The sequence below is a fragment of the Tyto alba genome, unplaced genomic scaffold, assembly GCF_018691265.1.
Source record: "Tyto alba isolate M040663 unplaced genomic scaffold, T.alba_DEE_v4.0 Super-Scaffold_23, whole genome shotgun sequence".
Taxonomy (NCBI): domain Eukaryota; kingdom Metazoa; phylum Chordata; class Aves; order Strigiformes; family Tytonidae; genus Tyto; species Tyto alba.
This window is the reverse complement of record NW_024881297.1, coordinates 8,753,512-8,770,393: the sequence shown is the minus strand read 5'-3', so window position 1 is coordinate 8,770,393 and position 16,882 is coordinate 8,753,512. Positions and strand designations below refer to the sequence as shown.

Sequence of the window (16,882 nt, the reverse complement as noted above, 5' to 3'; positions counted from 1 at the left end):
AAATATTTCATGAATACTAAGAGCCTATTGGGACATTAAAATGAATATTACCATTGTGACTCTGAGAATCAGGTTGAAGTATAACAGAAGTCAGTTAAGGTAAGTGGATTTCAGTGCCAAAGGGAACATTAGCTGTTTTAAAGAGGCCTCTAGAGTATTATCCAGTATTAAATATGAAAAAAATAGATGTTTAAATAACACTCAGGTTGTGACACGAACCAACAAAAGACACCAGAATTTCAAAGTTTCAGCTGTTATTTCATATGAATTAACCATGTTGATAAAAATTAACTGAGGACAGCAGGGTGGTAGGGAACATGTAGATGGCATATGGGAGTTAACTCTGAGTCTCCTGTGTTACCCCCTAATCATTCACCACTACAATTAATGAGAACTTTGTCACTGCTTTTGATGAGAGCAAGTCCTAATGCCAGCCCTGGCTTATATCATAAAATATGATTTTGTATTTAATGTTCTGTAAAAGCATCCAAAGCTTACCGTATTCTACAAAGGGAATTTTGACAGCCTGAAAAGTTAAACAGCTTTCAGTAATTAAGTCAGTTCTACATATTTATATTTCATACAGTAGACCATATTTTGAAAACCGTGCAAGCTGAAATTTGTTCTTTCAAGGAGATATCATGCTTTAGAGAAGGGGTAAATGGAAAACATACGTGAGCTACATCTCCTAAGGCAACAGACAGTCTGTCAGGGAAACAGATATTACACGTTATTCCATCTCAGGTTTTCCACAAAGCACAGCGGCCCATTACTCCTTGTGAACACTGAAGAAAAGATCTACCACAATTTTACGTTCATTTAAAGGGCTGGAGGAGTTACACCAGCTAGACAAAAAAAGCATAAACATTCTGTGTGCTTTACTACCTCCTAACTGGGGTGTACAACAAACACTATCAGTAGTCTTGAGGTAAATAGATAACTGCATGACTTCAAATTTGTGTAGGCCATGGATAAAGTCTGAAGATATATTAGGAACATGTTTGCATTTTACAGAGTCAAGGTTATAAACAATGATCCTCTAAAACATAATGAAATTTCTACCTTTAAAGGTTGCAGAAGATAAGCTACTATGTCAAATTTTTCATTATTTGGCTGAAATTTCATGTAAGTGATAGTTCTTGTGAAATTTTAATTATGTATGAGCTGAACTCAGAAGAATAAAAGAATTTAATGTTTTCCCAAATTGAACTTTTGTACTTTTTGTACCAAAAAGTCAATTTACCCATTAGGATTCATATTCAGACAATTGTGGGTAGTTATCTCCATTTTCTGCATTCTTCCTTTTCCCTGTCATTTCTATAATTATACCTGCGGCCAGTACACTTCATGAGCTATTATGTTAAGGTGTCACTGACAATGTATTTAATAACAGAAAACGTACATATAGATTTCCTCTGCATGAGGTATTGCTTGAACCACTCCATATTCAAGGAAAAGAAAGGACCAGTGTAATAAGCACTTTTTTTCCTAGTGCTTTGACAAAAGGGCTAATTCTGCCTTGGTTAATCAAGGGTCCACATTTTTGAAGGGTACCAAGACACAATCTGTCATACAGTCTAAGTCTATCTCTGAGTTTCTGAAAAATCTCACTTCTTCCATGTACAGATGTTCTACGTGAACTTGGCAATATAAAAGCAGTGGCTTATATTTTAGAAATACAAGTTTACACATAGCAATGGCTTCCTGGTCCTTTCTGAGAGTAAAAAGTTTATTTTTCTGCACCATTATTGTCAGCATAAGATTTGTTTTCAACTGCAAGAAGCATAGGATCAAGCTGTGAAGGTCTAAATAACTTTTAATTGTTACCAAGGTGCAATTTTATTTTAAAATGGCAAAGACTTTATACCACGACAAACAGCAAAATTAATAAAAATTCAATTTCTATTTGGGATCATGCAATTTCAAATGTTTACATGTGTCTAACACAAAACATACTATTAATGCTGTTAAATCCATACAACTAAAACAGGGTGGTTCCCACCGATTCCTCTACAGTCAGATTCTTTTCTGTTTCCTTATTGGAAATAGGTTCTAGAAAAAAGCAGTCCTGAAACCATCAGTAAAACAGAATATTGTCAAAATACTTTCTTGTAATAGATTGCCAATTTTCCCCTTGATCTAGAAATATTGATGAAATTTATAAATCTTCATAAAATAACAGCATTTTCCAGGGACTTTTCTGCAATTGTTTCTAAAGAATTTAATGGAATGGACCATAGGTAAAGCTGTGTAACATATATGTTCCTTTTTATTTCCAGGAAAAGGGAATTAATTTTTAATTATTAGGTTTTTACCTAGTCCCTTTCTGTTACATTCAAATAGCCTTTCAGTACTGGAAAAAGAAAATAGCAAAAGCAACTTTAGTAACTGTATTCATTATACTAGCATAAACTTTCAACTTAAGTTTTACAGAGATTTAATCCGATATCATGAACTCTTTCCAAAAAGGGATATAAGTAACATAAGTCATTATTTAATTACTTTCACACAAATATTTAACTCAGTGTGACAGTATTATGCCAATACTTAAATCAGAGTTGCCCATATGTCTCTGAGCCTATGGCCAAGAGCAATTATTTGGAGTGATGAGCTTAATTTGAATCAGTTTTTCTATTGATGTCACTGGCCTCTGGATTAAACACTACAAGTGAGGGTCTGTCTGTATATTTAAAAGACTTCGAAATATATATTTGAGACTAAATTATTTACTCTGGAATGTTTTCTACTAAAAGAGTTACAGATACTTTATCCACCCTTGTATTAAACTAGACATATGATGATTGCATGTTCTTGGATAAGAAATTAGGAAATCTAGTTATAGGTATTATTAATTTATTATTTTTTAAAATGTTTCCATTTAAAAGAAAAAAATTATTAATATAGGAATGTAGAATGCCCTAATCTTTTATAGTTTTCAAAGTGGTAAAAATATATTAAGTACAGTTTTTAGCTGACAGTGTTGACAACTTTCTTTAAGAAAACGCAGTCTGTTGATGAGTATCTTAAAGTATTCAGTCATCTACCACAGAGATTTATTAGTTAGTCTTGAACTACAGCAGAGAGACATCTTGGATCTTATCCTCCACATATGTTCTAGAGGCTTTACTTCAAGAAGTTGGATGGTTATCACAATATTATATAAAAGGCATCCAACATATGGGGTGCAGTTTCAAACAATGAATTCAAAAGAAATTACCACAAGTATGCAGTTTTCAGCACAATTTAAAGAAATTAAAATAATAATTAATGAACCAGAGGAGAAAACTCCAATGATGGTAACGATGATAGATGTCCCCATTGCAGAAACATAGCTTCTTGCTGGGTGACAGACAGTATTAGCGATACCACACTAAAATTCAATTTTAGATAGAATAGCAGAACTGAGACCAATGTAATCCCAGCAAGCCAAATAACAGAAACCAAGAAGTTACTCATCATCATAAATGACAACCAAGTCTGTCTTCTTGAGGAGAAACAAAAACATTGATAGCCAAATCACACACTGGTAGGACTGGTAAGTCTTTAGGAGTGTTATATGGTTAAAGAGGATGTTTTGTGTTGGTTTTGCTCAAGCAGATATAATAGTTGATAGCCAGACATGTATTTAGTCCTTCTACTGAATAAAAAGCAAAAGATAATTTAGAGGGAAAAAAAAACCCCAAACTCACTAGATCGAGTAGTACTACTTCATATAGAGTTACTACAACTGAATGCAAAAAGATCATAATCCAAAAGGAAACAAAGATCTTGATAAATTTTGATACACAAAATGCCTAAATGATAGAATTGGCATCATTATAGAGCTCTCTAATTACATTTTTTGAAGCTGTGTCATTTTTAAACCAGGTATGAAAGGGGCAGAATCTTAACCTATAAACTCAAGATATTTGTCTGGACATGAACTTAAACAAAATGGTTTATGTCAACATCAGTTGTCGATATCACAAATGGTTGCTGTGATGATATTGCACAATATAATCTTGCTATAGAATTCTTTTTTGCTTTAGGTGTGAAGGGTGGATATGTTGTTTTACAGAGGGCTGTTCTTCAAAAAATGAAGCATACCTATGTCAATCAAATGCTTGATTAAATTTATGACATCTAACCTGAGAGAGCTTTACATGCAACAGTGGATTACAGGAACATGTGACATGTTACTCAATTTATATAGCAGCATAAAACAAAGACTACCCTTGCTGAAGTAAGGAAAGATTTAAGAAAATATTACAAATAGTATCAAGCAGATGTCAGCACAGAACAATTCTGTTACTTTTAATATAAAGTTGTATAGACCAATTTTACAGTTAAAACCATTTTGCTGTAGATCTTATTTGTTCCATTTCACAAGGTTTTTTTGCCACTGCTTTCAACTGGAAAAGGATCCTGTATAATAACATAGAGTTAATCAGCAAAGTAATTTTAATGTAGCAAAGCCCCTATGCTCCTACTTTTGCAATCATGACAGAAAGCCAAATGTTATTACCGATAGAGTAGAATTTGCCTAAAATGTGTCAAGTTATCAAAACCTAATAGGAAAACAAAAAAACAAGCAAAGTTCAAATTTTAGGGTTCTATTGAACAAATTGGGCAGTTTCTCTAGTTTGACAGCTATTTTTCATCAGAAAAAGCAAATCTGTTTTCTGTTTAAAAGACTGTCTCCTACTCATTCTTCTGCACACATCCACTGCTGACAGAAAGATTTCAAGGACCATTTTTTCACAAGTAGTACCTGTCTCAACAGGCAACAAGAACTAGCTGAAGTTGAGTACATGTGTGTTAGGGATATGCCTGGGGGAGAGGACTAAGTATGAGTGTGTATGTGCATATACATATAAGACAGACAAAAAAAAAAATAGCTGCTCCTTAGAAATCACCTGTTTGATGAGCATGGGCATAAAAAACAGTTATAAGCCAATTTTAAACAATTCATGCCAAATTTCTAACACCAATTCAGTATGTGATAAGGCACAAAAAATGTAAGCTTTTCTTTATTTCTCCATCTAAGAAATTAGAATTATATATACTTATCTACAACACACCAGTATTGAAAAGACTACTGTGCTTTTAAAGTATGGAGAAAAATCACAAAAAAAGATGAAACTCTAACATAACCCATAAACTGGATATTAGAATGATTCTCCTTTCATAGTTATCAAATAAGATGTTGAAACTCTTTATATTCACTGCCCTGTCAAGACATCTTGGAGTATGGGAACAGTGATTATTCAATTTCCTCCTGTTTAACAAGTGATTTCTGTTCACTTGATACAGATCTTTTCTATTTCAAGATATATTATGCAAGTCTTCAATTTTAACATATTCTATGTACTATGCGTACACTTCCACATATCTGTATAGATGCACTGTACTGTGCAATTACTGAAGTATATTATAAATGTTATAATATATATTTTAATAGGGAAGATAGATAAGACAATTTATATGGTTGTTGTAGTTTAGGCCCAGCCAGCAACTGTTGTGGTTTCAGCCTACTCAGCAGCTAAATGCCACACAGCCGCTCACCCACCCTCCCCCCACTTGGGAATGGGGAGGGAATCAGAGGGGCAAAGGGAGACTCACGGGTTGAGATAAAAACAGTTTAATAATAGTAACAGAATAATACACTGACAGCAATATCAGTAGGTAATGTACCATACAAGCTGCTCACCACCTGCCGACTGACACCCGCCTGCTCCCGGCCAGCAATCCCAAACACAAAGCCACCACAGCAACGCTCCCAGAAATGGCAGCCTCTCCCAGCCCTCTCCTGCCTTTATATGGTGAGCATAATGTCACATGACATGGAATATCAGCCAATCCCGGCCCAGCCCTCCAGCTGTGCTCCCCCCGCCCCCGCACCCAGGTGAGGGCACTGGGACCTGGGGAGCCCCTGGGGTCTCAGGGTGCTGCAGCACTCCTCCTGCTACTAAAACAGGAACTCTATTCCAGCCTGAACCAGGACATTAACTAAAAACCATGTGGCTGCTCACGCACTTCGCCCACCTGATGAGATGAGGTGGAGAAAAGATAACAAAAGCCTCAGATGCCAAGACAAGGACAGGGAGGGATGAGTCACCAATTATGGGCAATGGCAAAAGACAGACTCGAATTGGGAAAAAGACATCAATTCAATCTGAACACCACCACCACTAATTTATCCATCAAACCAGAGTAGAATAGTGAGAAACAAAACCACATCTTAAAAACACCTCCCCCCCAACCCTCCCTTCTTCCAGGGCCCAGATTTTCTCCCAGTTTCTCTACCTCCTCCCCTCCAATGGCACAGAGGGGCAGGGGATGGGGGTTGCAGTCAGTTGATCACATGTTTCTGCTACTCCTTCCTCCACAGGGGGAGGACTCCTCACCTCACACTCTTCCCCTGCTCCAGCGTAGGGTCCCTCTCACAGGAGGCAATCCTCCACAAACTCCTTTCGGTGTGAGTCCTTCTCAAGCGCTTCAGCTCTTCATGAACTGCTCCAGAGTGGGTCCCTGCTGCAGGCTGCAGTCCTCCCAGCAACAGACTGCTCCAAGGCAGGCTTCCCTCAGAATCCCGGCCCTCTCCAGGTGCAGCCACCTGCTTCAGTGTGAGGTCCTCCACAGGCTGCAGATGGGCATCTGCTCCTCTGGTGACCTCCATGGGCACAGCCTGCCCTCTCACCATGGGCTGCAGGGGGGGTCTCTGCACCAGCGCACCTCCCCCCCTTTCTTCTTCTTCACTGACCTTGGTGTTTGCATAGGTATTGCTCCCATATCTCACCTCTTTCCTCTGCTCCTCCTTGCCCAGCAGGTTCTTCCCCTCTTAAATACATTATTCACAGAGGCACTACCACCATCACTGAGTCTTGGCCTTGGCTAGAGGCGGGTCTGACTTGGAGCCAACACAAACCCAACACAATGGTCCATCTCCTCAGAGACAGCAAGAAGTTCTTCAAATTTTAAAAATCTAATAGATATCTTTCTGACTAAGAATACTGCAATGATAAAACTCTTCATGTATCATTGGAGAATAAACCTTCTTAAATCAAGTTAAAGACATATTTGTAGCAATAAATGGTGAACATTTAATTTCTCTCCCACATACTGCTATTCTATGCTAGAATTTGTGAATATCTTAATAGCTACCTTATCTTTAAGCTCCTATTTTCTGCTTACTCATTTTTTCTTATTAGGGATCAAAACATCCTAGTGAAAGGGTGGATATATATTTCCTGTCAAAACTGAGATGAAGTATAAAGTGAGGTCTCAGAGAGGTCTGTCCTGAGTCTGGTTCTATTCAACATTTTCATTAATGACTGCTAAGATAATGGAATAGAGAAGACACTTAGAAAGCTTGTAGGTGAAACCATGCTGGAAGCAGTTACATGCATTTACAAGAGAGCAGTCAAACTCAATATTATCTTGATAAATTTGAAAAATGGCCCATAGTCAATAAGATCAAATCCAACAATAGACAAGTGCAAAGTAGTGAACTTGGAAAGCAATAATCAAATAGTCAAAAATGGGGGAAACTGTCTAAGCAGCATTAAAGACTTGTGCTATAGACAACAACAAACAAAACAGCACTTAACAACACAACTGCAAAAAAAGTAAATGTCATCCTGAGATGTTTTAAAAGATATGCTGCCATTCAGGCATAAGAGATGAACCTGCTCCATCAGTATTGATGGGCCTTCAAGAGCAGTTCATTCAATGAAAGAACTAAAGTCAAATTTTACATGAAAAAAAAAATCATTAAGACATAGGTGAACTTGATTAATTCTCTTAATGGAAGACACTTCATTTTTTACTTCACATGGTAGTACTTCATACTAACACAAGTCAGAGGTTTCAACAGGTGAGCAGGATCTAGTCACAGCAGAGAAAACTTGAGGCCAGAGAGAGATGAGGATGAGCTGGCAACAAATCAGTGGGTATGGGCTGCTACAATACTTTCGTTTGTCCATAATAATGAAATGGGGACTGCCTACATGTACCGGTGGTGATTTGGAAAATCTCCTAGAGTAAAGAGTCCACAAACACAAAATAGACAAAGCAGCATTATGGTTATTTGTCAACCATTTCAATGTGGCGCACATGCTAATTTACTTACCCCTTTAAAAAAGTTTTAAAATGTGTATGTATCAGGGGAATGATTCAACTTGCTATTATTACATGAAATGTATTAGCAAACTGAGCCACTAATATTTATACAAAAGTATAAATTCCCTGTAGTGACACTAATGAGAACACAAACTGCCAGGTGGAAAAGGATATGGTCTGATGAAATTGTCCTTCTGTGCCTGAGAGAGGCTGAAGTGCTAAGAGAGACTGGCAACTTGATCAAGCCACTCTACTGCAGTGATCCTAAATGCTGTCATTAGAAAGAGCAGGGGGGAAAAACATCCTAAGCTTCAGTCAAGAGGTTACACCCCACAGATTTGTGGTAAGCACTTTCAATTACAAATGTTGGCACAGGGAAGGTCCTTTCTCCCTAATCTTCAGTAAGATGGTCCCAGAAGCAGTCAGACCAGCACAAACACTGTTCAGTGTTCCACTACTGGCCATACACTGATGGATAAGTACTACAGTCCTGTCATGCTTCCCACTCATAACCTGCCACTGGATTCAATGTGATAGGTATCATCCATCCTATATTTGGGGGTAGAGGGACACAACTGGTATAGAAACTAGTGAAATGTAAGACTAATACTCTGCCTACATGGGTTCAGAGAAGTTCCTTCATTTAAATTTAAAAATTCCCCAACTTTCTTTAAAGCAGATTTGACAATGCATCATTATTTGTACAATCTATTAGTATTAGGATAGTGCTCAGGAGCCCTAGGCACAGAACAAGACCCTCAGTGTCAGATTCTAACACAGATGGAACAAAAAGCCAGTCCAAGTTTTTATAGCTTAGGTATAAAAGGAAGAGACAAGACAGGAGAATATAAATAAGACAGCTTCAGTCTGGATGACAGGCAGCAGTGTCAGCATACTACTAGTTCAACTGTTGTCAACTGTTCTGTAGACATTGTAGCAAAGGAGAATTTTAAGGAGAAAATTTACTTTTCAGATAGTTGCATTGTTGTTCCAAAGTAGGTTTTCAGAATAATTCTAAATGTGATGCAAAATGTGAACAAACTTGCAAAAACTCTTTTCATCAACTAAGTAGGCCATTTGTTTTGTTTAGGTCTCAACTTTATTATCAAAACATCTTAATAAATCCCTAGTGATGTTTTGGACTATTATTACTCTCAAAAAGAAGTAAGATTTTAACCATGTTTAAATCAGGTTGGTGGCTGGCCTAGTGTACTCCAGGCTGTGTGGGTAACTAAAATTGAATTTCCTGTTCAATTTGCCAACACCAGGAGGAGCATACTGATGATATGCTAACAGCAAAACACTTAAGCAAATTACGTTCTTAAGCAAAAATTTACCTTCCTTTAAGAGGAAAAGAAAAACAAAAAGAGAAACACAGGCTTATGTTTGTATCATGTGGTAGGTTAGAAAGGATGCTTGTGGACAAACATTGACTAGGTAGCTTTTGGATCCAGCAGGGATCTTTGCATGCCTGTTGACAAACATTCCAGATGTTGTGGCAGTTCTTTAACCTTATAAACTCATATTAATCTGTAATTCTTTTGGGAGAGAATCAGCAGCCAAGGAGAGGGGTATACTATAGACATTTTATTTCCTTTTGAAGCAGCTGATAGCGCATGTCCCACAGTCTTTAAGACCTGAAGGGATAATTAGATCAGATTTGCATTTAGCCTTGATCCAGCAACCATTATGTAGGAAATGCATAGCTTTGCAATAGCTCTATTAAGACATTTTATTAATGCATTTGTTCATTATTACTAACTCACTTATAGAGTTCTTCCATGGTAGAATTTAAGTTTCTTGATGTTATATTTGGCTTAAATGGTCATAATGATAGGCTATGTCTGCCTCAGGGCTCATTACCACATAGGTGTGGGGAACACTATTAAACATACAATGAAAGAAACTCCTGAGTATTGCATTCTTCCAGATGCATGAGAGGTATTACACCTTTGTTCCTATTACAGTCTTCATAGTTTCCTGTTGATTCTCCTGTAAGATTTTGTTTAATGAAAAAAAAACAGTTTTAGGAGGCAATTTCCCATCAGTGATGCAGGAAGCACATTTTTCTTCAGAATGTGCATGGTACTCAACACAGAAGGGTCCTGCTCTACAAATATGGCTTTTCTGGCATGACTGCAACAGAAATTGCTATTAGGTGTTGTTTATATTTAACAATTTATGCATAAGATGTCACAAATATGAATCACAGTAAGGAAGAATTGGGAGAAAATAACTGCAGAGTGCATTGGGGAAAGCTTCAGTCAGACAGTGCCATTTCTGGGCTGAACCTCCAAAAACGTAAAAGCTTTCCAGAAGCCCCAGTAACAGGCACCAGTTATCATGGAACAGCCCGGTGGGACTGAAAAATGATGAAGGTTCAGCATGAGTCAAGCTCTGAATAGGTTGTGACAAGGGCAGTGCGGGACTGCTCTACTACCCTCTATTAGCTTCAATCAAGGAAGCATATCCCAGGGACCTTTTGCATCTCTCCCCACGTCTGCACCTTGAAAGGGAATTGGCATTGACTTTAATGAAGACACATTGCTTTGAAATGTCTATTCAAGTTAATTGTCTTGCACTATTGTCTGTTGTTTCAAAACAAGCCAAACCAGTCTGCAATCTAAACGCTCCTGTAAAAAACCTTACCTTCCACTAATATGTACTTAAATGAAGAGATGGTTTACTACCTCTCTGCAAATGTAGAACAATCAGCAATGAGGCAAGGCTGATATAAATTCAGATGGCTTACAGGCAACGATTCAAATTCAAGTGGAATCTGTGATATTTCATATCCTTAGCCTAAACACTGGATATTTTGTATAAATACAAGACTAGTTATCAAGATCACAGATATGAAGATGGAAAAATCTGGGGTTTAATAGAGGCAGCTCAGAAGGGCCAATTGCAGAGAAAATCCTTACTGTGTTTACATTTTATTTGAAAATACTCAAATTATCAGGATGCTGCAACTGTGAACAGTTTGCCTTAACAGCAGATACCAGGATCAGCTCACAACTATTTCCCTAACCCAGTCCCAACCAGCATTAATAATAGTAATTCCAGTGACTGCAGAATATATTAAATAACTAGATGTTGGTGCCTGACTCTTCAGCAAATCTAGAAACAAGATAACTAGCAGTTCCAGTACCTAACCTACATGCACGCATAGTTCTTCTGAACTCAGTGTAAATATTTACCTTAATAGAACATGTAGCACTTTGAATCAATCACAGAAAAAGAGGTAAACTTAAACATAGACTACAATATTGCTTTCTGAAAAATATTTAAAGACACATTTTTCATACTAATTAGGTATAATTTCAATGGATACTTCAAAGCATATGGTCAAAATTGATTGGTTCATTATCTCTATATTTCCTATTTTATTCAAAGTACAACAGTATCACATTGAGGTTTTCTCCTGACTGCATAGTGCATGACATTCTGCTTTTCCAATAGCAGGATGAAGTAGCAGCACAAATTGGTTTGAAATATGATAAAGTAGCATCATTAGTTGTGTATGAAATCTACAAATCACTGCACTATGACCTTAATTGTAATAGGCTTTTTCTTGAAACCAGCAGCTAAACCTCACCACTGATAGAAAACCATTAAATTACTTCTAGTCAGTTCCTAACTGCTCAGTGAGCAATGTGTTAGCTAGTAACACAGTCACTTATTTCTCCTCATACTGTGGGGAACAAGATATGTATAGATACATCTAGCGAATCATCTGTGGTTAAATTCATTTGACCTAGAGGATGGTCCCTTTGTTCCCCAGAAGTTAAAAAGTAGATTTCAAAAGGAAATCACAAACATGTTTTCCTGTATAAGCCTCCATTCAGCACTCACAAGTCCACTCCAGGTACCAATGTCTTCTTTAGTTCCCAACAGTGTCATTACTGCAGTCTCGTTTGGACAAATCATTGTATTAAATTTGCTTGTATAAACACAGACTCAGTATGTATACTAGCCTTCCATATATTGCATATTTTTTCCTATTCTACCTAATATTTCTAATTCACATTTTGAAGGTATTTTATATTTAGACAGCAAGCTCTTTTTTATATAATGGGGAATATTAGCATTTTGCTACAAATATTCTCATTTGATTATGATAATTTTACTATCTTCAGTGTCTAACCCTTACATCAAATAAGGAGATCCCATACAAATCAGATCTGTCGTTATGTATGACTGATGTAATTAAAACTCTCAAGAGAACATGTAAAATAAAAAATCTTCAAGCTTTTCCTGCCTAAATTATTGTTAGCCAAAGACAGTACTCATAATTTCATTAATAGAAATGGAAAAGTGACAGGACATTTAAACTCTGGGCACCTGTTTTCACAGACCCTGCTTTTTCAGCAATGTTTAGATTCATTAAAAAAAAAAAAAAAAAAAAGACAACAGTAAGAGTAAAATGAGATGTAAAAATTTTCAAGAGAAAACCTGATTTATTTTCCTCCTGTGCTCAGATTAAATAGCCACAAGGCCAGGATCTCTTTTCTTATTTTAACTTTCCATGGACCAGTCACATGGCCATACAAGATGCAGTGTTCACCCAAAAGAGCTCAGTATAGTAATTTTCAGTAGATCCCTCCACCATTCTGCCCAGACACATACATGCCCCCTCCCCTTTATCTTTCCATTTCTGAATAGGCAGTCTAACAGTATGAGATGTTCTGCACTGGCACAGAAGACAGTTACATCAAATCAGTATTCAGCAATTCAAAATATTCAACCAGTTGCAGTGTCTCTCCCAGGCAATTCAGCAAGGTTATACTCTGTTAATAAATTATCTCCGGAAATAATGACATTTGTATTATAAAATCGAGAAAGAGAGGGCACTTTACAGATAAGTGCCATTTATTTAAAATGCTTCCATGTTAGAAATCATTTTATGGGTGCCCTTTAGACACAGGCACATCTCCACATTTCAGCAATTATTCATCATTTACATGTTCATAATTTGGGAGAGTTTTGAACTCAGAACGAATAAGAAGCCTACACACTGCCTCAAAGGGCCGAACAAGACTTGATAATACTTCATAGCTAAGAGACTCCAAATGAATTAAATAATGAGTAGGGAAGTATGAACCTTTCCTAGTCTGTCTGTGAACACAGTGAAAAGTAGCAGTAGTCTCCAAAATCTAGGATATAAAACAGAAATCAGACTCACCAGTCACAAAATCTCCTGTTACCATAGTGATGGGGACTGAGCAAATGACTAAAAATACCTGGTCTTATTCACACTGTCTTAGGAATGTGACCTAAATGACATGTAATACATGATTTTCCATGAGAAATTAATTGCATTTACTAGGAGCCACTACTGAGAAGTGGATAATGTGCAAGTATGATGTGTGGTCAGATACTCAAAGAGACCACCTTCTCAAAGATGCAGCTTGAACTGAGAGCTGGCTGTAAGAAAGCATACAAGAAATTGCAATAAAAAGAAACCATATGTAGGTCATTAACAAATCAAATGCACCAATTAAACATGGGTTTCTCTCACTAAATAGAGTTGTACTTTAAAAGCATTCTTTGGAATAAAATTAACTGCAACCTCCTAAGAAGATCACTGTCCACAAGAATCTCCCAGTTGTGATGGCTGTCAAACTTAGGAAGGCAATGAGGTAATGTAAATTCATGTTTAGATGAGCTTTGGTTCACAGCACCTACATATGTCAGTACAAACCAAAAGTGTGCTACTAAAGTGTGCTAGAGGAGAAATTGCAAGTGGCATCTCTCACCTCAACTTGTGAGGTGCCTGAAGAGGCTGTCTCCGTAAGTCTCACCAAGGAGCTGCTGCTGCTGCTGCTCTACATTAAGAGCAGAGCACTGCAGGCACCTCCACTGACTGTCCTGGGAGAAAGAAAAGCCAGAAGGAAGATGAGACTCTAGATTTATTTGAAGGGCTTAATTGGTTACAATTTTATTTCTATTTCTAAAGGGTAATGATCTCCCTCCTATTTACAGTACAATATATCTTGATTCTTGCCTTGTGAGATATTATTTGCAAACATTCATAGATTAATGTTTGTAAAAATTTGTTGGGCTGAGCTGTTTAAGGGTACTGGAAGGCAATCATCACTGACTTTACAGAGAGGGCAGATGTTTTGCCTGGAGACATCTACAAGTGCAGACCTGCTACAAAACTGCTCTACACCCTCTTAAGTATATCTCAAGATAGTACGGGATTATATTCCAGCATTGTTAGACACAGTGAAATTCTAGAAAATGTACTTTATTTCAAGTGTAATGATAAAATGCTCCATTTTTAAAAAGTTCATCAACATCAGGTAGGGTTTGTCCTGACTACACTTTTAAGTAGTAGCTTCTTTATTCACACAAGGAAAAAAAACAAACAAGCAAAAAGCCCAAAGCCTACAGCATCTACAGTTGAAATTCTTCACCATTGCAAAACCTTTTTAAGAAACCACCTACCTGGTCAGAGTAGCTGGAAGACACGGTGTATTCCACTAGCAGGTATTGAATATCCATAGCCTCTCAAAAATTCAGGCAGATAATTTCTGTCCATTTTTGTAAAATTCTCTCTTGGAAAACATTGTTTTATAAACTGAATAAGAGAAGTTTCCATCAGATAAATATTTACAATAAGTTATCAGGCACTGATTTTTTTTTTTTTTTTTTAGAAATATTTTCTTCAGAATCTCTTCTTTTTCAGAAATATTTTCTTCATAATCAAGGTAATATTTAATATGCTTGATAAACTTTGTATGAAAATTTAGGCCTATGAAGAGGTCATGTGATGGGGTAGTTGGCTGATGACTTTTGCACTAAAGTGAAACTCATACATTATCCTTACCAAATGCAAAGGGGAACAGTTAGGCTGAAAAACATCTCTTGCCTGTATCAGAATTTCTCAGTATGGAAAGGTGATGGACTCTGCAGAACTAGACTGGTAGAAAGAGATCGAGGTAAGGAGATAATTATAGTGGTTAACACTCTTTTGTACTTGACAGATATGTTCAACGTACCTAAAGCAATATATTAAACTGTTCCTCCTAGGGTAAAAGGCAAGGGGAAAACTCACAGTATAAAACATTGCTCCCAGTATTATTATAATGGAAATGCCCACAGATGCCTTGCTGCAGCTACTTAAAAAAAAAAGAACAAGGAGGATTTATACTGGTAGGCTAACAGTCAGTTATTTTCTTCATAAATTTAATTTATTAAATAATGTAGCCTCAGTCAAAGAAACTAAGTCAGAGATAGCTGTTGTGTGATTTATTTTGTACTGCTCAGGGAAGAAAAAATACAGAATAAAGATAAAAAACTTCACAGTCTCTTATACTTTCCTGTCCACAGAACATTTCAGCTGATCTACCTAGCTCACAGATTTTTGCAGAACTGGTGCAATTCTGCAAATCTTTCTCCCTAAGAAACAGAGGATACTGGTCTAGCTGATGCACTACTAATTAACAAAACCACCAGTTTCCCTGTAAGGGTTAACAGCAGTAGATCACATTACACTCTGTGTTATGTATGAGCATCTATAACATGTCTCTTTTTGTTTTCAAAGCAGAGCAAATTAATGTCAACTTAACATTACAGAAAAACAACATCTGTCCTTTAAGGCAGATCTTGCACTCTAATCTTTGAAGACCATAAGGACGATAGAACAAAAAAAGACAATACATTGGACTGCAACATCACATCTACAAACAAAGAAGTTTTGAAGGTATAAATTTAAGACTTCTTATTAAAGCATCAGTGACTCAATCATCAACCAGTATTTCATTACAAGATGAAGAGTAGTACAAACTTTTCAGTCAGACAGCATTAGACAGTATGCTATGAGTTATGCAACCCAGGATAAGATTATATCTTTTTAGGAGGATATGGGTTATATTATCAGAATTAATTAGTTTTACTGGTATTTTTTCCTAACATAGTGGGAAAACCAAATTATGTATATATACATTTCATATATGTATTTTTTTTTCCTATGTGATGTTAGGAATATAAAATCTGATTATGGAACTTAAAAGTCAAAACTGCAACTATGCCATGAATCTTCAGATTACATGATTTGCATCAGTAAGGCATTTGGACAGAACTCAAAGCCTACCCACTAAATATGTTGAAATCAAATATTACAATCCTTCTACTTTATACTGAAGTATAAAGATTTACGAATGCAGAATTAAAGGACTGAATGGAAATCGGAATCAAGATATAAACAATTAATACATATTGAGCTCAAAAAGTGTAAGAATCAATTAGAACCTAATTCCAGTATTTAATGGATGCTACATTTTTATTTCTCTGGAATGTTAATGCATATTCAAAGGATAGGAGGAAAAAAAAATAAAAAAGCAGTACTTTTCTAACCCTTGGGTATGAATGTGGTCACCTAAGTCCAACTTGCAGTATTGCATTTTGGTGCATGGTTGAAAACATTATCTTTTTCTCAGCTTTTTCCCATGAGGAAAGCTATTTTCTAGTGTTTGTGCTCATCTGATCCTAAATATCCTCTGTGATGAGACAGCCACCTCTTACTCTGGAAGAGGAATTTGAAGTGCAATGGATCAGACAAAAAGGAAGTTTAGATTAAATTTTGCAGTCTAAACTGCTTTTTATTTTCCTTAATATCTTCACATAATCCTTGGGGTGATAAGGACTACACCAACAGAAACATTCAGAAGAATGCAGAAGGCAGTGAGCAGAGCATCTGGAGCTAAAGAACAGGCAGTTTTGGTATTAGTCAACTATTTCCTCTTCTTTCAACACCTTCTCTGCTTATGTATCA

At 36.6% G+C, this 16,882-nt stretch overlaps 1 protein-coding gene across 1 annotated transcript in view; it reads right to left on the bottom strand.

The window, feature by feature from the left end:
* IQCM (IQ motif containing M) overlaps positions 1–16,882 on the bottom strand; it is a 147,438-nt gene that overhangs the window by 22,628 nt on the left and 107,928 nt on the right. Inside the window, 1 exon segment of the mRNA XM_042796871.1 lies at positions 14,554–14,663. Coding sequence (XP_042652805.1) covers positions 14,554–14,663 — 110 coding nt within the window.